At 42.3% G+C, this 25,970-nt stretch overlaps 1 protein-coding gene and 1 long non-coding RNA gene across 3 annotated transcripts in view; one reads left to right on the top strand and one right to left on the bottom strand.

Annotated features, from left to right (window-relative positions):
• Positions 1–829: 829 nt before the first annotated feature.
• Positions 830–25,970, top strand: part of LOC134297131 (breast cancer anti-estrogen resistance protein 3 homolog) — a 57,370-nt gene continuing 32,229 nt past the window's right edge. For both annotated transcript variants that reach the window (XM_062974109.1, XM_062974108.1), the window contains exon 1: positions 830–1,284. In XM_062974109.1, coding sequence (XP_062830179.1) covers positions 845–1,284 — 440 coding nt within the window. In that variant the 5' untranslated portion in view covers positions 830–844. The remainder of the gene's footprint in view (positions 1,285–25,970) is intronic.
• LOC134297135 (uncharacterized) lies at positions 16,169–25,513 on the bottom strand. Its single transcript, XR_010003896.1, has 2 exons — positions 25,137–25,513; positions 16,169–23,510 (listed from the first exon to the last, which is right to left on the bottom strand). It is a non-coding gene; the product is annotated as an uncharacterized LOC134297135 (long non-coding RNA).

Raw genomic sequence — 25,970 nt, 5'->3', positions numbered from 1 at the left:
CACGGGCCTTAGTTTGGGGACCCCTGGTCTAGATCCAGGGAAGTCATGCTACCCTCTATTCTGCCTTGGTCGGACCACACCTGGAATCACATTGTGTCCAATTCTGGGCACCACAATTTAAGGGATATGTTGACAAGCTGGAATGTGCCCTGAGGAGAGCGACTAAAATGATCAAGGGTCTGAAGAACAAGCCCTATGAGGAGCGGCCTAAAGAGAAGGGCATGTTTAGCCTGCAGAAGACAAGGAGAGGAGACATGATCTTGTTCTTTATTCGTTCAATCTCTTAGTGACCTCATGGACCAGCCCACGCCAGAGCTCCTGTCTACCGTGGCCACCCCCAGCTCCTTCAAGGTCAAGCCAGTCACTTCAAGGATACCATCCATCCATCTTGCCCTTGTTTGACCTCTCTTCCTTTTCCTTCCATTTCCCCCAGCATCATTCTCTTCGCCAAGCTTTCCTGTCTTCTCATTACGTGGCCCAAATACTTCATCTTTGCCTCTAATATCCTTCCCTCCAGTGAGCAGCCGGCATTATTTCCTGGATTACGGACTGGTTGGATCTTCTTGCGGTCCAAGGCACTCTCAGGATTTTCCTCCAACACCACAGTTCAAATGCGTCTATCTTCCTTCGCTCAGCCTTCCTTCCTTCTTCCACGAAGGATCTCAAGTTGGATCCCCTCTTACCTCAGTGTTGGGAGAAATGATGGCCATGTGAGGGGAAGTCATAGAGAGGAGGGTGCAAGCTTGTTTTCTGCTGCCCTGGAGACTGCCCCCGAGTGTGGTGGAGGCTCCTTTTTGGAGGCTTTTAAACAGAAGCTGGATGGCCATCTGTCGGGGTGCTTTGAATGGGATTTTCCGGCTTTTTGGCCGAATGGGGTTGGACTGGATGGCCCACAAGGTCTCTTCCAACTCTGATTCTACGATTCAAAAGCAGGCTGCCTTGGAGTCGCAGCTCGACCTCTGGGTGTGGGCGGTCCCAATGCGGGAGCCCCCTGGCGGGAGTGGGCGGGCGCCGCTCTGGGAGCGCAGGTGGAAGCGCAAGGAAGAGCGGCCTCCCTCAGGAGAGCCCCGCCTCAGGTGGCGGCAGGGCTGGCTGGGTTTGCCTTCCACGGGGTAGGAGGCTCGCTTTCTTGTGGGTAGAAGGCGGTGTCCCCTCGCGGGGGGACTCTGTCGATTGGACCCACAGGCACGACGCCCTCCCTATCCTCCCGGCCATAGGTTTTGCTTCTGAGCTGGCTTTCCATTCTCTGGGCGCGGTCCGGAACTCCCCTCAGCCTGAAAGAAGGTATGTTCGCCGTTTCCCTTTCCTTCAGGCGCAGGAAAGGAAGGCTTCTGCGTGGAAAGCGAGGAGGGGAGGGAGGGACCCTTTTGTGCAAGGTAGAGGAGGAAAAAGCAAGTTTGCTTCCCTTCAGTAAGAGTTAAGGCGTTTAGCGTAAGGTAAATTCCAGTTTATCTCTGGCCCCTTCTACACTGCCATATAATCCAGTTCAAAGCAGATCATCTGGATTTTATACAGCAGTGTAGAAGGGCCCCAAGTAGCTTTGCCTTTTCTAGTGAATCATGAGTCCACATTGCCATATAAGCCAATTCAAAGCGGGTACTCTGGATTTAATATGGCAGTGTGGAAGGGGCATGACGGCTACACAGCCATATAACCCAGAATATTAAGGCAGATAATCCCACAATATCTGCTTTGAACTGGGGCCCCTTCTACACTGCCATATAAAGCAGTACAAAGCAGAAAATGTGGTCTTTTGTACAGCTGAGTGGAAGGGGCCTGAGTCCACACTGCCATATAATCCAGTTTAATGTGATTTTATACAGCTGTGTGGAAGGGGCCTTGGTTTCAGAGTACATCTACACTGTAGAATGAAAGCAGGGTGAAAGCACGTTAATTGCCGTGGCTCAAAGCTATGGGATCATTGTTTGTTGAGGCACCAGAACTAGAGAAGGCTAAAAACCTTGCAAAACTCCCATGATTCTGCTCCCTTGAGCCGAGGCGGTTAAACCTCCTTGCAGTAGCTAGAGCAGACATGGGCAAACTTTGGCCCCCCAGATGTTTTGGACTTCAACTCTCACAATTCCTAACAGCTTACTGGCTGTCCAAACACCTAGAGGGCCAAAGTTCGCCCATGCCTGAGCTAGAGAAGAGCTTTCCAAACCTTTCCTGTTGGGGACATGCTTTTCAAGCCCCTTCCACACTGCCCTGTATCCCAGGATCTGATCCCAGATTATCTGCTTTGAACTGTTCTCCACTGCCAGATAACCTGGAATGAACAGATCATCTGGGGTCAGATCCTGGGATATAGGGGCATTGTGGAAGGGACCTGAGACATGCCTCCTTTCATATCATGGTCATTCAGTTTTACTAGCAAGCCAGAGGTTAAACCAACCCCTCATAAGATTTTCATATGATACATATAAGTTTCCTACAATCTTTACTGTGACTGTAAATGAAGTTTGGGGACCCCTGCCACAAATAGTGTTGTTGAACTGCATTCATTCTACAGTGTAAAGAGTTGTAGGTTGATGAATCTTCAGCACTCTTTCGCAGATCAGCCTAAAGACCTTGTCAAACTACAATTCCTATGATTCCATAGCATTGAGCCGAGACATAGTTGCACACTGTGTTAATTCTGCTGTGTAGATGCACCCTGTGGCTGCATTGCTGTGGCCCTGAAGGGTTGCATCTGCATAAAAATGTGTCTTGGAAAATGTTCATATTCTGAAAGTCCTTGAGTCAGATGGAAACAGTGGACATGACCAAATGTGGAAGCTTTCTTTTTGGGCTGTAGGGAAATGTTCTTTATATAGTACTTCCAGTATGCATGTGAATACAGTAGAATGAGCTAAATATATCTTTTGTGGCCTTACAAGCATAAGATAGAAGTTGGTATGAAGTGACCGACCGAAATTGGGTCCTTCATAACAAAGTGATTGGAGACTGAATGAAAGTGCAGCACATTTCACACATACCTGTCCATGCATTCCACACACAATGCTTGCTTTCCATACTGAGAGATATCTGTACCAGCTGCTTTTTGTTCCTTGCTAATTCCTGGGGTGGGAGAATGAGACAAATGAGAAGGGGAAAATGTCTCAATTTCTTCATTAATCCAGTGCCAGATCCCATTTTAACCCCGGGTCTGCTACTGTTGCGCCTGCTGTAGTTTTCCCATTTAGATATGAAGAAAAAATGGTGGAGAGTTCCCTGAAGGAGCAATGGTAAATGAAGAACAAAGTAAGCAAATACAGACAATCCTTTGTATGCATGGATGGCACATCCACACATTCAACTATCCACACCTTTAAAATGTTTTTTAAAAATCCAAAAACCAAACTTTGACCACAGAGATGCACTTGAGGATCTATAGGTTTCTAGACAAATGTTTTCTCAGGTTAGGAAAAAAATACCCCTGTATTTTTGCTCACCATTAAACTGCAAGCCCCAGAATTCTCCAGGAGGCAGCCATAGGATTTCAAGTGAGATAGCAGCACTTTTAACAGTATAGTGTCATAATCAACATAATTGTCATAATCAACGTATCTAGAGTGAGCGTATCTGCGGATCTGAGTTCTTTCTAGAGCTCAGATAGGCAGACTTACAAGCTTGTGTAGGTTCTGTCATTCTAGGAACCAACCCTAAATGATACTTGACTCTGAAAGGAGAGAGGCTCTTTTTTTTCATAGGAAACTGAAAACTGAATCAAGGTTAAATCAGTATGAGACCTGATTCAGGCCAGTTGAGTGGCAGGGCGGTGTCAGGAAGTTTACTCAACTCACTATACTCAGAACAATGTCTGGATTTAGTCCTGGAAGAACTGGGTTCATAAAAATTGGGGAAGTGCCTTTTTTGTTGTAGATGCTTCATCAAGTATTATTCATGATGACGTTAAAAACTACCCCTTCCCTTAACTGTGTCTGATATATAATCTTCAGGTTGTGATTTTCCCCTTAACACTGGTTCCACCCAGCTGAGATAGTTGCATTCCAGAGGATGGTGATGATGTTGATAAGTGATAGCAAAAGACGAAGAGTGCGTAATGATGCTGAAATTCCGAGACTTACAAACTGGAATTTATTGCCTGAGGAGAAAGAAAGTAACTGTGATTCCAGTGGTGATGATAGGTTTTCTACGATTCCAGATATAGCAAAAACATCTGGATGTAATTGCTATAGATAAAATCAACAGTCATATTTTAAAAACATAACACTACTTAGAACGTGCTGCATTATCTGAGGATACGTTAATGTTTCTTAGCTTCTTGATAGAATCTAAGTGGTTTAGTGGTACAAGCATTAAATTACGACTTTGCAATCCAAAATTTGAATGTCCAGTTAGGAATGAAAATCCCCCACTGGGTGACCTTGGGCAAGGCAGACTCTTAGCCTCAGAGGAAGCCAAACATTGCCAAGAAAACCCAATGCTAGGTTTGCTCTATGGTTGTCGTATGTTGGAAACTACAAAATCACACAAAGAACAACACCTCATAGAATGTGAGACTGGGCCCCCTTTCACACAGCTGAATAAAATCCCACATTATCAGCTTTGAACTGGAATATATGACAGTGTGGACTCAAATAACCCAGTTCAAAGCAGATATTGTGGGATTTTCTGCCTTGATATTCTGGGATATACGGCTGTGTGGAAGGGCCCTGAGACTAGAATCACTTGCCCTTGTCCTGAAGATATTGGAATTCAGCATAGGAAAGGCAGTTGAGAAAGCAGAAAGAAATAGAAATGGGTCAAATTAAAGGGGAAGTATTTCAGCAGCTCATACTGAGACTCAACTGAGTGCCCTTTCACACAGAACTATATCCCAGAATATCAAAGCAGAAAATCCCACAATATCTGCTTTAAACTGGGTTATCTGAGTCCACACTCAGATAATGTGGATTTTCTGCCTTGATATTCTGGGATATAGGGCTGTGTGGAAGGGCTAAGAAATTGTGACCAAGTTTTAATTGAAAAAGCATGATCTCAGGAAGGATTTGCAAAACATTAGACAACTGGTTGTATCATGGAGGTTTTTGCGAGTTGCAGTTCCAGATATAAGTGGAAAGGAAGAGAGAAAAGAGTTGAATTCTTTGAGGAAATTGTAGGCTTTTGCTAGCTGAAGGTGTTTGAGCTGGAGGAGAAGAATTCATTTATTATTTATTTGTTGTATTTCTATACTGCTATTCTCACCCCTATGGGGACTCAAAGCGGTGTACAGCATAATAAATGGCAAAAATGCAATGTCTCACATCCATATAAAAACAATACATTGCTTATTTTTTAGATAACACATAACTATAAAATTAAGATCCATTTAAAATGTCTGCTTGCACAGCCAGGTTTTAAGCTGTTTCCCAAATATCAGGAGGGAGGAGCTGATCTAATCTTGCTGGGAAGGGAGTTCTACAGTGAGGGGCCACCGCTGAGAAGGCCCTGTCTCCCGTCCCCACCAGTCACACCTGCGAAGGCGGCAGGACCAAGAGCAGGACCTTCCCAGCCTATCTTAGTGCTCTAACTGGCTCACAAAGGGAGATGCGTTCAGACAGGTAAGCTGGACCAGAACCGTCCAGCTTAACTGTCTGGACGAAGCCACATTAAAGGAATGATATGTGTGAATATGAGATTGTAACTCCCATTGCTTGCTGTAGATCCAGGATGGACAACTCTGGTTGCCAATTTTGTGCCACATCTGGGTCATGAGACTTCCAAAAAATGAGAGAGAAACCATAAAAGTGACTTGAAGTTTAAATATGTTGGAGCCCCCCCACCAACACATGTAAAAAAACAAAAAACCCTATTTGTAGTTTTAACACTGAATTGTGCAAAAGGTTTTTTTTTAAGTATTTAAATTTTGAAGTGACACTCTAAAAGACTTACCGGAGAAACAACTTGCTGCCCCTTTTTCCAAAAAAGGGGAATTTGAAGGGACCAAGGACCACATAAACAATCCTGCCTGTCCTGCTTTAGGCCAGCATCCTCTGCAAATAGGCTTTCTGAGTCTAATATTTTATTTGTGAAAAAGGGGGTGCCTCCTTTGAAACTGTGTGGGTTGCATCTCACCTTTTTTGTGTGAAGTTTTGTTAGCAGGGGTGTGTGAAGTTATGGCAACTTTCTTTTTCTGAGTACCTGGATTGCTGTTTCAGGATGCGGAAGGATTGACAGAAATATTTAACATCCTGCTTTTGGATATATTCATGTTTTCAGGGAAGGAAGCCAGTGTATTTTAAGAACATTTGTTATGGTAATGTGTTATATTTTAAAAATGAGCAGTGATTTTAAATGCCTCTCTGAACACAGTGCATGCAGCCTGAAATTAACTCTTCCCCCCTTATCTTTTTGTGTCACTCTGACTGCAACTACAGTTGAGTCTCACTTATCCAAGCTAAACGGGCCAGCAGAAGCTTGGATAAGTGAATATCTTGGATAATAAGGAGGGATTAAGGAAAAGCCTATTAAACATCAAATTAAGCTATGATTTTACAAATTAAGCACCAAAACATCATGTTATACAACAAATTTGACAGAAAAAGTAGTTCAATACGCAGTAATGTTATGTAGTAATTACTGTATTTACGAATTTAGCACCAAAATATCACTATGTATTGAAAACATTGACGACAAAAATGGCTTGGATTATCCAGAGGCTTGGATAAGCGAGGCTTGGATAAGTGAGACTCTACTGTACATTGTAGAATTAGTGCAATTCAACACTTCAACTGCTGTGGTTCAATGCCATGTAATCATGGGAGCTGTAATTTGGTGAAGCACCAGAACTCTTTGACTGAGAAGGCTAAAGATCTTTGTAAAACTACAAACCCTAGGATTCCATTGCGTGGAGCCACAACAGTTAAAATGGTTTCCATTTGCTTTCATTCTAGAGTGTAAATATGCTCCAAATTATGCTGCAGATAAAAGTTCAGTCTACACAAGTGACCCTCCAGGACTTGCAACTTCTTCTATGTCAGTTGTTGCTGTTGTTGTTGTGGTCTTCAAGCTGTTTCCAACTCACGGCCAACCTAAGGCAATCTTGTTGCAAAATTTTCTTGGCAATATTTGTTCAGCCAGAATTTGTCTTTGCCTTCCTCTAAGACAGAGAGTGTGACTATCCAAAATCTCCAAGTGAGCAGTCGCTACAGCCCTAGTCCAGCACCCTCTACACCAGGCTGGTGGCTGCTAAAAGAAATAATAAGTACAATTCAAGGAGAAAGTGTGGATGGAAGTATTGAGTGCCACAGGGAGCATTTCCTGTCTATTATGTAGCTCATCCTGTTTCTTTTCTCTGAGTGGATTTTGGCTGGTGTGTTTATCAGGCTAAATATCAAGAACCTGGCAGCAATAAACATTCATGGCATATGAGTTTATGTACGAAGTGCATGTATTCATGAAAGGTGAAGGAATAAAGTAGGCATCCTACCTACCAAAGTTAACTCTGTTTCAGGATACAACGGAATAGAAGATGGCAAAATGAAGAACTTGAGCAGCACTGATATATTTTTTCATGAACTTTTGTGGATAATGCTCATTCAGGTGCATTGATGGAAATGGAAATACAGCCACAGCTGTATTGGAATTGCAAGTTTGTTTGGGAGCCTCCGGTGGCTTAGTGTGTTAAAGCGTTGAGCTGCTGAACTCGCAGACCGAAAGGTCCCAAGTTCAAACCTGGGGAGCGGAGTGAACTCCCGCTGTTTTCTCCAGCTTCTGCCAGCAGTTCGAAAATATGCCAATGTGAGTAGATCAATAGGTACCACTCCGGCGGGAAGGTAACGGCACTCCATGCAGTCATGCCGGCCACGTGACCTTGGAGGTGTCTACGGACAACGCTGGCTCTTCAGCTTAGAAATGGAGATGAGCACCAACCCCCAGAGTCAGACATGACTGGACTTAAGGCCAGGAGAAGCCTTTACCTTTACCTTGGGTGGGATCAGAATTTTGTAAGGCACAGAAAGATGCAGATTATGACTCAGTTCATGAACCTTCACAGAGTTCTATGCAATGATGATTTAGGTCTCTATTACAGTTTATGTGTAGTACTAAGGCATGAAAGTAATACTTAGAACAATGCTGAGGAAATACTTAAAGCAATATTGAATAAATGCTAAAACTTCACTTCCCTTCACTTCACTTTATTTCTTAATTAGTCGCTCTCCACCAGAGTGCTCCGAGCCACTTACAATTTAAAATATCATTCCGCAATATAAAAACATTCAACATAAAAACATTCAACAGTGACTATTTGGCAAATTAGATCTGATTTACTTAAATGCACAACCGAACAGCCAAGTCTTGAGCGCTTTTACAAAAGGTCGCAACTCCGACATTGCTCTAATATATGGAGGCAATGAGTTCCACAGAATTGGAGCATAGGTCGGAAAGACTCAATGCCTTGTAGCTTCCAGGTGTACCTCCCTAGGGCCCAGTACATATAGGAGATTTTCCTGAGAGGATCGAGGTGACCACTGATGGAAAAAAGGAATGAGGCTGTCCCTAAGATATAATGGTCCTTGGCCATTTCGAGCTTTAAATGTCAGGATCAGTATCTTGTAAGAGATCCGATGTTCTATTGGTAGCCAATGCAGTTGTTGCAGAATCGGTGTAATATGGGATCTTATAGATGATCCCACTAGCAGCCTGGCCACTGCATTTTGGATCATTCGGATCTTCTGGGTTTTTATCTTCGGAAGGCTGGCGTATAAAGCGTAATCCAACCTAGTGGTGACTGTTGCATGGATTACCATTGCCAATGCTTCTTTCGAAAGGTAGGATGCCAATTTCCTTGCCTAGCAAAGATGAAAAAAGGCCTGCTTACTTATGGCAGTGATCTGGGCCTCCATCGTCGGCGATGAGTCCAACACAACCCCAAGGTTTTTAACAGTAGCAGACGGAACCAGAACTTCCCCATCGAGATCAGGCAGTGACTGGATTAACTGGTGGCTGGCCAGGCCAGAGTATCTCAGTTTTTGCGGGATTCACTTTTAGTCTACTCGCTCGCAGCCAACTCATCACTGCTTCCAAACACAGCTTAAAGTTCTCAGGAATCGTGGTTGTCCCAGGTTCGAGACGCAAGAGTAGCTGGGTATCATCTGCATACTGGTAGCACTCTATGCCAGAGTTCCACACTAGTCCAGCAAGTGGTCGGACGTAGATGTTAAATAACAGGGGCGAAAGGATAGCACCCTGGGGAACTCCACAGCAAAGGCAGGAGTTGTCAGAGCTTTGGCCTAACCACTCCACCCTCTGTCTCCGGTCCCGAAGAAATGAATTGAACCATTTAAGAGCTAAACCTCATACACCAGACATAGCCAATCGATGGATCAGCAAGTCATGGTCCACGGTGTTGAATGCAGCTGTAAGGTCCAAGAGTACCAAAAGCGCTCATCCGCCTCGGTCTAACTGACAATGAATTTCGTCAGTAATAGCTACCAAGACAGTCTCTGTCCCATGACGTGAACGAAAGCCTGATTGAAAGGGGTCTAAGCCTGCAGTCTCATCTAAGAATTGCTGTAGCTGTCCCGCCACTGTCCATTCAATCACCTTGCTCAAAAACGGAAGGTTTGAAACTGGGCGATAGTTACTAGGTATGGTGGCGTCTAGATTTGGTTTTTTCAGAACCACTGCTTCTTTAAGACACTCTGGGAAAATTCCTTGCTCCAAGGAGCTGTTAATGATGTTCCTTAAGGGATCTCGTAGTCCCTCCCAGCACTCCTTAACCAACCGGGAGGGGCAATGGTCAAGGGAGCAGGTAGTTGGTCTTGCTGCAGCTAGAGTCTTTTCCAGGTCTTCCATTTCTAATGGCACAAAGAGTTCTAGGAGTTTAATCACTAGATGGCCAGAAAGCCTCTAGTTCCCTTGATGTGTCCTCTGTGTGAGGTAGCCCTTCGTGAAGCAGATTGATCTTATTTATGAAGTAGCTGTGAAAGGTCTCTGCTGTGATATCTTGACTGGCCATATCTTTGGCTGAATGGGTTGGATTTATGATGTTACGAACAATTTTAAATATTTGAGCAGGTCAAGATCTGGCGGAAGCTATCAGTGAGGAATTATATTCTTTTTTGGCCTCTGGTGGCTGCTTCGTAGATTTTCTGATGTATTTCGAGAACCGATTTCGATGTTTCATCAGGTTTCTTGTGCCATTTATGTTCTAATCTCGTCCGCTCAAGTTTCATCTGACGTAATGCATCTGTGAACCACGGAGATCTATTCCGGCGAAGACGAAAAGCTCGTTTAGGGGCAACTATATCTAAGGCAGTCGATAGATTTTTATTCCAATTTTCCACTCGTTCATGTAGAGAATCAGCCGTGTAATCCATTTCTTTAAGGACACTCAAAAGTCTAATAGGATCCATCAGCTTCCTTGGCCGCGCGAAAATTTGTTCAGTCTCCGGACGCTGTGGTGGTGAACTCTTTATTTGAGTATTCAGGATGTAATGATCAGACCAAGGAATCTCTAAAACTGAAGATAAAGTCACTTGTATTCCGATACTAAAAATCAAGTCCAAGGTGTGCCCAGCTCGATGAGTAGGACCATTAATGAGAAACCTATTGCTTCCATAGATTGTACTAGGTCTCTTGCTATCAAAGAAGACAGCAACCTATCTGCACGTACATTAAAGTCTCCCAATACGATGAGACTCGGGAACTTCAAGGCCCAGTCCGCCACAAGGTCTAATAACTTGGGGATGTTTTTGTTTGGGGCCCCAGGGGCCCGATAGACTAAGAGGATAGTCACACTTTCCCTAATAGCCAGTGTGTCAGGACATGATTCAAAGCTTGGAAGAACAAGCATTTGACTCCTGCCCCTGCCAACATACCTGAAGCAAGGTCAGCGTTAACAAACGAACCTGGAAGAGGAGAGCAGTCCTGTGAGGAAGCGATAATCAGGAGAAATCGTTCACAGGAGTTGGAGAAGGCTGGGGAAGGGTTTGGAAGGGGAGGAGGGAAGAGTACTTTAAAAGGGTCTGAAGGGAATGAGAAAATTAGTAGTGTTATTTTCTTTCTCGTGTGTAGGAGCAATAAAGCTGGCTACATCCACCTTGGAGTGTGAGTACTGCTTAATTGCTAGAAACTACCAGCAGAAGCTGACACAGTGTCAAACCTATACATTCGATACCCGTAATATCAGGGGTAGGAATAGTTCTAATGGAGAAATGATCGCGAGCCACTATTCCCCCCCTCCTCGACCCCCCTTTCGAGATCTTTGAAACAGCTGGAAACCTGACGGTGTTAGTTCATGCAAGGGAATATTATCCCCTTCTCGTATCCAGGTTTCTGTAATGTATACCATGTCTGTCTTCTGATCAAGAATAAAGTCTCGTAGGATCACCGTTTTGTTCACCACTGACCTAGCGTTGATCAATTGCAAGGTCAAAGGGGACGAAGGAGAGGGGTTCTCGTTATCATACTTGGGAATATCACGTAGGACAGATGGAGACTGAATCTGTCGCAGTATTACCATCCATGTCATGTATCCTGTTTTAGATCTGTAGAAAAGTAAAGACTTGCCATGCAGTCAGTTGTATTGCCTGTCACAAGGCTCTTGGTCAGGTTTCTACTGATATCAGAGCTTGGAAGCATTGTATTTTTTATTTTATTTTTTTTTTTTAGCACAGAATCAGTGTGTACAGAAACATATTGTGCTCAGATCCATTTGACCCAGCTATCCTCTCCAAATCATTCCAAAATGATACGCCAGATGTATGTGTTTAGCTTAGCTGGATGCATGTTTGTCCGAATCAGAGCTTTTCAAAGACTTGATCTTGCAGCCTTAACCATGGACGTAGGAAGCGTGTTCTCATTTCCCACCGAGGGAAGTGTTTTTGTACTGCAAACTTCAGTAAATAGTTGAGATCTTGCCAATGCTCTAGAACAGCATGTAAACCCAAATGTAATAGCTGTCTACTGAGGTGGGGGAGTTCAAACAGAACTTCTGCTTTTTTCCTGACACATTTTTGTGACACCCATTTCCTCTCCCACTGACTCTTTTCATTGCCTTTCCTGTCCCTTTAAAAGGAAACCATTTCTATAGCCTATTAAGGTGCAAGTACAAAAGCAGCTGAGTGGCTTCTGGGAGGAAGATCCATTCTTTGCAAAAAGTGTCTTAGTGGATAACTGCTGGGAAGATTTGTTTCCTCTAAGAAGGTATGTATCACCTTCTACTCCTTTTTAAACATCTCCCAAAGAAAAAAGCCTGCATATTTTCTGTCTTTTTTACCTAGAGATGTGTGGAAATGGTTGGAAGATAATTTGTATCCTGGGTTTTCCAACGTTGAATCTCAGTGTTTCTGTGGGTTTTCTACATCTAACAAAAGAATTAAGCAGAACTTAAGGAGAAAACATCCTAGTGTGCATTACAGTTTCTATGATCAACATGACCATTAGCTATGCTGACTGACTAATTCTGAGAGTTGTTGCTCGTAACATTTACAAGTTGTGGAAATGAGGTCTGCTCTTATTTGCCAAAAAATATTCAGTCTGGGATCAAACTCAAGGGAAAGTAATTCTCTGTGTGTTTTTAATCTCAATATTGGGTTTATTAGTTACTTTTGTGTGGTTTGTTGTAAAGGCCCAAACTGATAACTGTTTGTTTCCCATTTCTTTGAAAAAATAAATAAATGACAGTTGCAATTAGTGACTGAATAAACTGTAAATTTAATATAACAAACACGATACTTGAGGCCACATCAATTTAAATATATTTTATATTCCTAAAGAAACAGTGTAACTTTCACTCTGTAAAGGGTATTGTATTGGGTTTTTTTCAATTTCGCCAAAAAATCTGTTTTCCCCCTCCAAATCTCAGCAACTATTCCTTTTCCTAGTTTCACGATTTCCAAATATTTTATCTCTAATCTTGTCACAAACCCTTTTGAACTCTTAGTGAGACAGTTCCTCAGTTTATAAACTTTCCCCCAGTAAACGTGATGTGTTTAATATGCACAATTAGTCCTTTGTAAACAAAAAGTACAGAGCATGCTGGAAAGAAAACCGAAGATGAAATCTGATATGAAGTCAATTAGAGGGTGAAAGGCAGGAAGGGAGAACTGGCCTCATTCCACAGGCCGAAACAAAAACAACATGCCAGATCCTGTTTTAAGGCACATCTTAAGATGTGTTTTGGTCAAAAAGAACCAACTTAGTTTGAGTATCACCAGGAATGTAGCTAGAATTGACAGCAGTTTTTTTGGAAGTATTGTTAACATATTCCCATACAAGTCTGCTGAAAGTCTCATCTTATTAAATACCAGTAAAGCCCACTCTCAGGTAGCCAGATAAAAGCAAGGATCACAGTTTGTGGTAATAATGCTTATACTAGATATTGCCTTTCCCCCTATGGCTTTTGTAATTAGTTAGACACATATTTAAGATAGCTCTCAAATAAGTTCATCTGATGCAAAAAGGTGCTATTAAGCCCTTAGGTAGAATACATTACTGTATAGAGAAAGTGAATTCTAAGGCTAGGGTCTTTCTCCAAATTTCACTTCAATGTTTTTAAGAGACAAATGAGACTATCTAGTGATGTAAACCCAATTGTTTCTTATTTCTAAATCTGGAGCAAGAGAACTCATCAACATCACATCCCTCTAGATTAGTATCATCCACTCCATTTAGGGTCCCCTCAGGCATATTGTGTTGTATTTTTAGTCTGTAATATGATCCTTCCAAGCTGAATTGTACACTGCAGTGCCTGCTTGATGTTTATAAAAAAGACGAACCTGAGCAATTTTAGGGACTCTTTTTTTCTTAGCAAACAGAATTAGCAATGGCATCACTAGAGCCTCAAATGTGCAAGCATTCAATGAGTAAGTACAACGATTTGACATGGTCTGAACTAAAATTTACGCATGAGGTTCTTGGATGAACCTTGGATTTAAATATACAGTAGAGTCTCACTTATCCAAGCCTTGCTTATCCAAGCTTCTGGATTATCTAAGCCATTTTTGTAGTCAATGTTTCCAATATATCATATTTTGGTGCTAAATTCGTAAATACAGTAATTACAACATAACATTACTGCGTGTTGAACTACTTTTTCTGTCAAATTTGTTGTATAACATGATGTTTTGGCACTTAATTTGTAAAATCATAACCTAATTTGATGTTTAATAGGCTTTTCCTTAATCCCTCCTTATTATCCAAGATATTCGCTTACCCAAGCTTCTACCAGCCCGTTTAGCTTGGGTAAGTGAGAGACTACTGTACATATGTTTTTAAATTTTGTGTAATGTGTTTTTATTGTATTAATTTTACTGTATTGTTATTTGATTTGTATGTGCTGTTGATTTTAGTGAATTGTTTTGGACATTGAATTTTGCCAATTATGTAAGCTGCCTTGACTCCCCTCGGGTGAGAAAGGCAGGGTAAAAAATGCTGTAAATAAATAAATAATAAATAAATGTTAATAGCATTGGGTATTGTGGTTATTGCATTTATAGCTCAGGATAGCAACCAGGCTTTGTAACTCGAGGTAGGACATGTAGAGGACTTGGCATACTGTATTGCCTACTGTAACAGAAAATCTTATTTTAATGGGGATTTTTGTCTATGTTATTTAATGTTGTTTATATGGCAAAGGAATGCAGGAGTTAGCTATTTCTGATTGGTTATAGTGTCACCATGGCAATGTGGTTACTGCTGTAGAAATATATTCTGAGATGCTAGGAAAAAGGGGCAGAGCTAGTTGGAAGAAAAAGGAGGGAATGTTTTAAAAGTTAGTTCAGTTTCTAGCCAGTGAGCTAGAAGGGAGATGTCTTGTCTGTGTTTGAGTCTCTAGTTTGGTGAACTAGAGGGAAGATGATATGTATTTAAGTGTGTAGCCTCCATTGAAATAAAAAGGGACTAGTTTAAATCCTCAGTTGGGTAAAGCTGAGATAAAAAGAGAATCTTTTGAGACAAAGTTTCAGTCAGTTCATTTATGTTAAAGAAAGAGTGAAAGATCACATCTATTATACACAAGTGCAACTGAAGTAATGAATGTTGTAACAACATAGGCTTATGTGCCAAAGAATTCATAAATAAACATTTCTTTGTTTCAACAAAGATAGTGTCTTCGAGTTGTGTACTGCACTGCACAGAGTCTTCTAGGATTATTCCATCACTCTTCCCTCAAAGACATCACATGCGCATGTACACACATATGTGTTTGTAGTTAGCAGTGGTTGGGATCTTGGAATAAAGATCGCCCTCTGCCTTAGTGGGATTCATTGTTGCACCTACCTACAGCCTCTGTTTATATTCTGAACCTCCAGTTGTATAACCTTCAATATCTGGATTGTCTCTAGGAATGATTGTGGTACTTGGAAAGAGGAATATATCTCTCCTCATGGTGGCCATAACTTGCTAAGATCTCTCCTACTGCCAACTTCATTTATGGTCATTGGCATCTGGATGCTGACCCTTCGATTCAATGCAGTCTCTCATTTCTGGTATACATGATTTTGTTGTATAATCTGAGAAACTGTTTTGGTGTCATGTTGCCTTTCCTTAGCTTTACTTATATGGTGGTGGTAAGAAATAGAAAGTTGCATTTTTGTTCAGGCTTGAGCTATGCCGGTGCAGAGAAGTGAGAAGCAGTGAAAGAGACATAGATTTTGAAGTGAGCTCTCACTTCATGAACTGCTGAAGGGATTTATCCACATGGACAAAGGAAATACTGCGAGTTGGTGCAACTGATCACATTGTATATATGTTGTTCTGGATTTAAGAAGAATAAACTACGGTACTTGTTTTTTATTGTTCACCTGCGTGGCACATATCTTTTTTCTCTGGCAAGGCAGTGTGTGAGCTGATCAAACGTGGACTACACATTTTGATTTTTTCAGTCCATCTCAGATACATTCCTAGGCATTATTTCTTTAATAGAATATTTGTTACCAGCAGAATATGTAACATGGAAGGAATAGGAATTGGTTTCTTATACAGGTTGAAATCCCTTATCTGGAATTCTGAAACGCCCCAAAATCCAAAATTGTCCACACAGGTGACTGAGATAGTGTGATACCTTTGTTTTTAGATAGTTTAAAGGTAAAGGTTTCCCCTGACGTTAAGTCCAGTCGTGTCCGACTCTGGGGGTTCGTTGCTCATCTCCATTTCTAAGCCGAAGAGCCAGTGTAAGACAATTACCTTGAAAGGGTCCTGGCTCAGGAGAGAAAATCAGGCAGAGAAACCCAGTCTCATGAGAGATGCAAAAAGCAAAGTTTATTTTCACATAGCTATGAGGAGGCGGACAGCTGTACATACTCCAGACGGCTGCACAATGCAAATGGCTGCCGCACATGTGCCAAGCAAACAAAGGATTTTTATATCTTGGCCTTATCTAGAATTGACCAATGGCTGAGGGTCTTTCTCACCTTCCACACCTACTTTGGCAATGCAAACACCAAACTGGAAACGCCAGAGCAGGAACGCTGAAGCCAACGCCAAGCTGGAAACACCGGAGCAGGAACGGCAAAGCAAACGCCAAACTGGAAACATTGGAGCAGGGACGCCAAAGCAAATGCCAAACTGGAAACGCCAAACTGGAAACGTCATTGTCAGGAGTCAGAAGCCAGGAACATCAAAGCAGGATTCAATCCAGATTATCAGGAAGCTGTACAGCCAGGACCCAAGGAGAACAGGCAGCGACAAAGTAATGTCCCCAAAATGACACCTTGCCTTCTGCAAGGCAATAGCTCTTGAAACTCCACTTTTAACTTACTCATCGGAGTCCGATGCTGATGAGGCCTCCACCCTGTCCTCATCATCCACAGCTGATCTTGATCTCATTTGTGGACCTTGCCTCCAGTCCCTCCATCTTCGTTCAAGACTTAGATCTCCCCATGTCCCAGGAGTATGAGAGGCTTGCCAATCCCCTGATGCAGCCCCATGAGCTAGCTCATCATCCACATTTACTTGAGTCCAATCAACATTCTCTATCTCACTCCCAGACCCATCATTCCCAGAGAACCCCTCAAATGTCTCCTCATCTGTGGAAGCAGTGAGTATATCCCGGATCTTTTTCCTTTCTCTTTCCTCATCCGACTCCTGCTCTTGAGTAGACCTTTTAGTTCCTCTACTCTCTGTGAAACCATCCTCCTCCAGCATGGACTCCTCATCACTAGAAAACCCACAAAACGTCTCATCCTCTGAAGGAGCCATAAGTATTTCCTGCACCCGCTTTACTTGTTCTTCATCAAGCACCTGCTCTCTAATAGCCCTTTTTCTCCTTCCAGCTGTTTCACACATAGAACCATTACTGCCCCTTGGCCCAACTACAACAGCCTTTGCCCACTGTAGGTTAGGAAGTCAAAAAGTGAGAGGACCCTACTAATTTGAGTTCTGTGTGTATATTGTGTTTGTCATCTGGTGTCTCCTGGATATATCTTTCTTAATTTGTGCTGAATGACAAGTTGTGTTTTTGTCTAATGTCAATCTGTACTGCATTCGGGGTTTGGCTAGAGAGCCTGGTCCCATTTGAAGGGATTGCAAACCTTCCATCGCAGTTTACCAGTTTCTTTAGTTGCACTGCAATGTGCCAGACTTGTCTAATGTTTAATACCAAACAAGATTGTATGTGTCACTGTGTGCCCTTTTAACTCTGGCCCAGGTGGTTGTTGTATGTCAAAGGATTTCCGTCCTGCAAGAATTAAAGTTCCAATTGTGCATGTGCCATTCTAGAATGTGGCAGTGTCTTTCCTGCCTAACTTCCACAAACCTAGTCCCGTCCTGAACTAATCTTGTCAGCATCTTCATGTATCAGTGTAATGTGTTGCCTGCACATGTCAAGTTCTGTTTGGTTGCATCTGCCTGTGTCCTGTATATCTGTCAGGAATGCAATGAAGTCACATCTAGGGTATTTGAGCATGGTCATTATGGGGGTCCAGTGAGGTTTGAGCTGAGCCAAGGGATGTAAAAAGGGGTAAAAGGGGATGAAGGCCTCCCCTCCTCAAAACAAAATGACTGGGATCTGCATGATCCGTTGTCTGTGGTGTTTAGAAAGCAGGCTGGTTCTTAGGTGTATGAAAATGTTTCTCTTCACATTAAGGAGCAACTTCTTATGGAAGGCAGGTTAGAATGCGGTGCTGTCTGCAGGTCTGCGGTGTTCCTCCCTCGTAGGGTTAAGCATGGACCTGCCGTAATGTGCCAGCCTTAATTGTGATTTGAAAGACATGTGAACATGCCCAACAGTCCTGTGTTTGCAATCTTTCTGCCATGGAATTTACCAATTTGCATAGTGTATTCCTCTCCCATTCTGCTGTGATGGGATGTGGCATCAGGCTGCAGGCTGTAAGGGCTAACCAATTCAACAACATACAATTGCAATAACACAAGCAAATGAAAGCTATCAAGCTAACAATCAAAATCAGTGGCAGTCATAACCAAACAGTCTAACAATTCAGCAGTAAAAATCTTTCAGTTCGCGTCAGATAAGCTTTGAATTGGTGCTTAACTAGCATTTTTACATCCTGTCTGCAGATAAAAACAGTCCAAACAATGAGCACAGCCCTGCAAACCCTTCAAAGAAATTCACCCTCTTCTCCCAGTCACACCATTTAGAGCTCTAAGTTCACTGGCTTTCACAGCAAAAACACATTCCAAGGGTTGTGACTTTATATCTCAGTTTTCTGAATCTAGTGCCATCCAGCTCCATCTGATACACTTGAAAAGCAAGTCTTGGGGCCTGCATGATACCCCGCATTCTCCCCAAGACCACCTGTGGTTCCCCAATCAAAGCAGGCAGAAAGGAGAAAGTTCCCACAATGTCAGGATGAACAAACACTGGAACAGTGCCTTTGCCATGTTGTTCAAACATATAACAAGCATGTCTCTTGGTCCAATTTCTTTCCACCTGCCCCAAAGGGTGACTGGCCCCAAGTCTCAAACAAAAGAAATAGCGATGTTCATGATAGCAGTAGAGCAGGGATCCCCAAACTTTTTAAACAGGGGGGCGGTTCACAATTCCTCAGACTGCTGGAGGGCCGGACTATACTTGGCCACCAAGCAGCAATAATAATAATAAGAAGAAGAAGAAGAAGAAAAAGAAGAAGAAGAGGGTTGGAAGACACCCCTTGGGCCATTTAGCCCAACGCCTTCTGCCTTTGTGCACCAAAAGCACAAGCAAAGCACCCATGTCAGATGACCACCCAGCCTCAATGTTAATAATAATAATAATAAGGAGGAGGAGGATGAGGATTGGAAGACTCCTTGGGCCATTTAGTCCAACCCTGTTCTGCCTTTGTGCCGTGGGGGCCGGATAAATGGCTTTGATGGCCCGCGGGCCGTAGTTTGGGGACCCCTGCAGTAGAGTATAGCCAAAGCTACGAGGAGAAATAGTATCAGGGTGACCCCAGTCCACTCGCACCAAGTGTGCATCAGGTTGTAGGGATGTTCCACCTCTTCCTTCTCGGTCTCCCAGAAGGAGAATGATGAATTTGACCCCATCTCTGAGCTTTCTAGGTCCAAGTCCTATGTCATGCAACAGGGCCTAGCACTTATAGGTGGTGTGTTTGAGTTAAGAGTCCCCATGTTCAGATGTATCTGGATCAGAATCCCAAAAACCCCAACTTTCAGGGGATGACAGATAGTCCTCTGGGGCTCTGGGTCTGATTCCAACTCACGGTTGTCTCCAAGTAGGCAAAGAGCAAAGCATCTGGAAGGGTTTTTGGGGGCCCTCTTCTTGTGCTATAGGGCCTTAGGATTTTACTAACAGGGCAACTAGGCAATAATGTGGGATGTATACGAGAATGCCTTCTAAACTTAAGTGTCAGTTCCAGGAGTTCTCTTCCTGTCACTAGATCCCCTGGTATGATGCCAACAGTTAGAAGGTCTACTGACTTATTGGCCTTGTCCTTCCCCATGTATCTGTACACTGTCTAGGGGAATGCCAGGTTCAGCCATCCAAGCTGCCACTTCTTCCTTGTGTTTTTCTACTAACGTACACTGGTGGCACCCTGTATGTTTTGTAGGATGAATGTGCTGTAAGTGGTCTGCCAGGAGTGGGATGTTTGGAATCAAGGTGAAGGGGATCTTGTGATCTGGATTCAGTTGTGTTTGGCCATAGGCCTCCGACTCTCTCTAGAGTAGGAATTTCTTGACTTGTGTCGTTCCTGCTCTGGACTGTGTCTCCCCCATGGGAAGAGGCTTGTTGCTCAGGTCGTTCCTGCTCCGGATTCCTACGAAACTGGAGTCGCAGTGTGTCGTCTGGAGAAGGAGCAGTCAGCAACACCTCCCATGGGCCCTTCCATCTGGGTTGGAGTGGCTCGGTTCTCCCGTCCTTCAGCAACACCGAGTCCCAAGCCTCTAGTTCGTCATATCCATCCAATGAGGTACAACTAGGTTCCTATGTTTGTTTGTTTGTTTGTATCCCAAATCAGGCCTCTCAGTAACAATGCCTTATGGATTTCCATTTTAGGAACAGGACCTGTAAGAGACTAGCAAAAACAATGAGAGGGAAAAGAAGGGGAGGGAAATACTTATCCTTCCAGGCTGTATGGCTTCAAAAGCACTCTCTCTAGACGTCTCGCCCACATCCATGGCAAGCCTCCTCAGAGGTTGTGCCTTCGACAACACACTCATCTATCTTGGAATCCCGACAAAATCTTTCTTCTCCGCATCTTTTTTCACAAACAATTTAACGATCGTCTATCGTTCACTTGCTGCAATGCAATCTTCCACTTCAGTCCTGCTGCAGTGTTAAACTTACTCAATTCCCCTTTCACACCGTCTCGTTGCTACATTCTTTTTCTTCAGCTTTAACAAATCAAAGTTTGTTAATAACAACACATTTGAAAAGCCTCCTGCCGCCTCTCAAGTCTGGCAAAATCCAGGCTGGGGCCGATGGAAAAAACGCCCCTATTTGCATGATCTAATGTCCCGTTTACAGAAGTTCTAATCCTCCCTTTGGGTAACCTTTTAGAAAGAGCTGGGCCAAAGTCCAGAATCCAAAATTTACAAAATTATTATGCATAGTCCTTTTTCCAGGGAAAATCACTACCAGTGTCAATTTTTTTTTGCATCTACTGTAAAGAGTGCTAGTTCCTTTTTGTCAATCAAAATTTAAAAATCGATGTCAGTTCTTAATTTACCTGTGTCAGGAATGTGTGGTCATTTATTTATTTTTCCGAAAATATTCTCTTGCACTGCCACATTGTGGCGGTTTTCCATACAGAGTCTAACTTCCTTGACCATAATTTATCGTGAGGCACCTTTATAGTCAATTTCTATCCTTGTAACAATCTTGCCTTGGGTATCTGCCATGTCTCTAGATTCTTTCGTCCTTAAAATGCCTCTGTCCACACATTTTTCCCCTTTAAGTTAAATCTGTCCATGTAGAAGAAGAGGGGTACAGACCCACATAAGCAAGTCTCAAGTTCTCCCCCTTTGTCCTGAAGAATTATTATATATGATACTAGCTGTGCCCGGCCATGCGTTGCTGTGGCGAAGTATGGTGGTATGGGAAATAAAGTATTGAGGAATTGGTGGTAGTTAAGGTTTTCCCCTGACATTAAGTCCAGTCATGTCTGTCTCTGGGGGTTGGTGCTCATCTCCATTTCTAAGCCCAAGAGCCGGCGTTGTCTGTAGACTCCTCCAAGGTCATGTGGGATAACTGCATGGAGCAGCGTTACCTTCCCGCCGGAGCAGTACCTATTGATATACTCACATTTGCATGTTTTCGAACTTCTGGGTTGGTAGAAACTGGGGCTAACAGTGGGGGCTCTCTCCGCTCCCCCAATTCAAACCTGTGGCCTTTTGGTCCAGAAGTTCAGCAGCTCAGTGCTTTAACATCAGGGGATATTATTTCCTAAAGGTTGTGAATATACAATATTTCTGATTGGTTTTTTTGTCTGTTGGAGGCAAGTATGAATTCTGCAATTAGGGAAAATGATTAGGATGTAATGTCCTTGCAGCTTTAAAGCCTGGCTGTTTCCTCCCTGAGTGAATTTTTTGTTGGCCCGGATTGTTTCCTGTCTGGAATTCCCTTGTTTTCAGAGTGGTGTACTTTGCGATATTTTATGTGTTTCTACTGTCTGTGGCCCTGAGAAAACAGAGGATTTGCCAGAGTTTGATGATGGGAATACTTTGTTGGGAGGTGTTAGCTGGCCCTGATTGTTTCCTGTGTGGAATTCCCCTGTTTTCAGAGTGTTGTTCTTTATTTAGTGTTCTGATTTTAGAGATTGTATTGTTCTGTTTTATTATACCACATTAATTTTTATATATTCTGATGTTAGTGTTTTTGAATACTTGGAGGCAGATTGTATTCATTTTCACAGTTCACAGCAACACAATAATAATAGTAATAGTAATAATAATGACTTTGGTAATACACGCTGCTTCACTCCCTTGTCAGCTTCCTTTCTGGAAGAATTCTTTCTTGGGAGTTGTTAGCTGGCCCTGATTGTTTCCTTTGTGGAATTCCCAATTTCCCTGCTTTCAGAGTGTTGCTCTCTATTTACTGTCCTGCTTTTAGAGATTATATTGTTGTGTATTATTCTACCACAGTAATTATTTCATATTACAGTAGAATCTCATTTATCCAACATTCACTTATCCAATGTTCTGGATTATCCAACGCAGTCTGCCTTTTAATAGTCAATGTTTTTATAGTCAGTGTTTTAAATTCATTGTGATATTTTGGTGGTAAATTTGTAAATACAGTAATTACTACATAGCATTACTGCACATGGAACCACTTTTTCTGTCAAATTTGTTGTATAACATGATGTTTTGGTGGTTAATTTGTATAATGATTACCTAATTTGATGTTTAATAGTCTTTTCCTGAATCCCTTTTTATTATCCAACATATTCACTTATCCAACGTTCTGCTGGCCTGTTTATGTTGGATAAGTGAGACTGTATTGTATATTTATAATCTTATATTATCTGCTTAGAACTGGATTATACGAGGCCCCTTCTACCCAGCTGGATAAAATGCACACTGAAGTGGATTATATGGCAGTGTGGAGTCAAGATAATCCAGTTCAAAGCAGATAATATGATAAATGAGTTATATAGCTGTGTGGAAGGGCCTTGAGTCTACACTGCCATATAATCCAGTTAAAAATCTGATAATCTGTATTTTCTAGGCAGTGTGGAAGTGAGGCCTAACTGTGCCTGTCCCCTGGGCTGAGTAGGTTGCTAGGAGATCAAGTGGGCAGAGCTTAGCCTTCTAAATGGTAGCAATGGGATAAAAAACAATTATTCCTCTAATTAGGACTTTATTTTTCTTTTCTTTTTGTTGTATCAACCTAGAGGCGTGGATGATGGGTTGTGTTGTCAAATTTCAAGGTTGGGGGGCCTTTAGTTTTGTTGTTTTGTCGGTCGCCAGGATTCCATCACTCTTTTATATATATAGATAGATAGATAGATTATGTTACCTGATAGTAGCAATTTTGTCATTGTATTCTACGGCCAATAACTCTTCTCCTTGTCCTTTCCTTGTCCAATCTCTTTTGACTTAAAGGTTTTGAGAGGGGATTTTTTTTATCAACATTTCTCTCTCCTTCTTTTCTTGCTTATCAAGATCTCTTGCTTTTTAAAATGCTGTAAAAAAACCCCTTTTTAATGTTTTGTAACCCTTTTTCTATAGTCGTAACCACAATCTTTCAACCTGTAAAGGGTTAAAACAGTCTGTAGAACAGAAAAGGGGAGGGAGTAGCCCACAGAGGCTTGAGTTTTCAAAAGTACACTTGTTCAGGCTCATTTTTTTTTCCTTGAAGCTCAATTTCTGGGCAAACGTCCAACTCTTATCTGTTTCTTGGTACCACTGTGTTCTTTCCGTCCTTTTTTTTTTTTTTGCTTTGTAAGAAAACAGTGGAGCATTTTTTTCTCCGTCTGGCATAACCTTATTCTATACAAACCATCAGCCGAACTTCACCCATTTCCATCATATTAGCTCCCACCTTTCTTTTTCTTTTTCTTTCTCAACAGTTAGCAGAATGCTTCTAAGTCAGCCATAACCTTTTAGCATATCATTCAGTTGAATTTTTGCTCATTAACATCATATCAGCTTTTGCTTTTCTTTTTCCCTATTCTTCCTCCCCTCCTCTCACAGGAAACATATAATGGAACAATCCCATTAAATGTCAAGATATTTACACACAAATAGACAGACAGAAAGGTTTTTACAACCACACCTCATGTTAGTTGGTTAGGATAGGTACATTTACACATTTTCTGTCTGGCACACCTTCCTCTCTCTCACTTTTCCAAGCACTTCCATGTCTGAATCAAGTTAAGGTAAACATGACAATGCAAGCCAAAGCAGCAATTGAAGAGACAGCTGAAAAGCAGTGAATATTTACAAAAACAACACAAATCACAGATTTTTTTTTTCAAAACACGAACTCAAAAACATATTCATTTTTTTCATTCATAAAATCATATTATCCAATGGTCATTTTCATATATTTTTTAAATTCACAGTTCAATTTAAGAACTTATCATTTTTGCCTTGGGCTGCCTGCCAATGTTTTTCCACTGTCTTTTTTTGGCATAAGGCCCAGATGCAAGAGAAGCCCTTTTAAGAAAACAGCCTTTGTCTCTCAAAAGTAACAAGAAAAAGAAAACTCTTTTGAAACACAGACCCCTGAACCAGACTTTTGAAACATAATTGAACCTTTAAAACATTTCTTATACAAATCTATAGACTCATTTTTTTCATTTTCACCTCAATATTAGCATGAAACATGTAGAACTTGAAACTCACAATTCCCCACACATGACAAATAAATCAAACATTTTTTTCTCATTTTTTCCCAAGAGGGTATGCCTGCCACCTTCCCTCTTTTCATTTTTTTCTTTTGTGAACACTGTTTGTTAACCTTTCCCAGTGGAAAGTTTGTTAACCTTTCCTCAGTACCAAACTTCAAGCTAAGACAGTATTTCACCCATTCGCTCCTGCGCTCATGCGCGCACTTGTAAGACCCAAGAACTTACAGCATGACTTGCCAGTCTTGAAACCATCCTCCCACATGTCCAGAACTCCTTATACTTTGGTTTTTGTCTCTCCAAAACGGGTATTTCTAGCAGACGATTCCCCCCCCCCCATCCAGATGGTGTTTGATGGTCTGCCAGAACAGGCCAGAAAAAGCCTCTGAATTTCTCTGTCGAACCGCTACCGTGCCAAGTATATCCCGGACGAGCACCCAGATTATGTAAAACAATTACCTTCAAAGGGTCCTGGCTCAGGAGGGAAAATCAGGCAGAGAAACCCAGTCTCGCGAGAGATGCAAAAAGCAAAGTTTATTTTCACATAGCTATGTGAAGGCGGACAGCTGTACATACTCCAGAGGGCTGCACAATGCAAATGGCTGCTGCACATGTGCCAAGCAAACAAAGGATTTTTATATCTCGGCCTTATCTAGAATTGACCAATGGCTGAGTGTCTTTCTCACCTTCCAAACCTACCTTGGCATAGATGATACCAATGACCTAACTTGTTTACTCTGAGCTCTCCTCTCTCCTTAGAACGTTCTGAAGGGAAAGGGAGGGGCATATGCAGGGACAAAACTACATAGGCAATATTTTACTACTTTCTGGCTTATGGTCCCTTCACCAGCGTTGTCCGTAGACACCTCCAAGGTCATGTGGCCGGCATGACTGCATGGAACGCCGTTACCTTCCCGCCAGAGTGGTACATATTTATCTACTCACATTTGCATGTTTTCGAACTGCTAGGTTGGCAGAAGCTGGAGTAACAGCAGGCGCTCACTCCGCTCCCTGGGTTTGAACCTGGGACCTTTCGGTCTGCAAGTTCAGCAGCTCAGCGCTTTAACACATTGAGCCATCGGAGGCTCCTTTAGATATCCTTTAGATAGTTATGTAAGACAATTACCTTCAAAGGGTCCTGGCTCAGAAGGGAACTAGGCAGAAAACCCAGTCTCATGAGAGATGCAAAAAGCAAAGTTTATTGTTATCACAGCTATGATAAGGCAGAACAGCTGTGCATACCCGAAAGGACTGTACTATGCCAATGGCTGCCGCAAAGCATGTTGTAGCAAA

Source organism: Anolis carolinensis, chromosome 2 (genome assembly GCF_035594765.1).
Source record: "Anolis carolinensis isolate JA03-04 chromosome 2, rAnoCar3.1.pri, whole genome shotgun sequence".
Classification (NCBI taxonomy): domain Eukaryota; kingdom Metazoa; phylum Chordata; class Lepidosauria; order Squamata; family Dactyloidae; genus Anolis; species Anolis carolinensis.
This window is presented reverse-complemented; position numbering and strand designations above follow the sequence as displayed.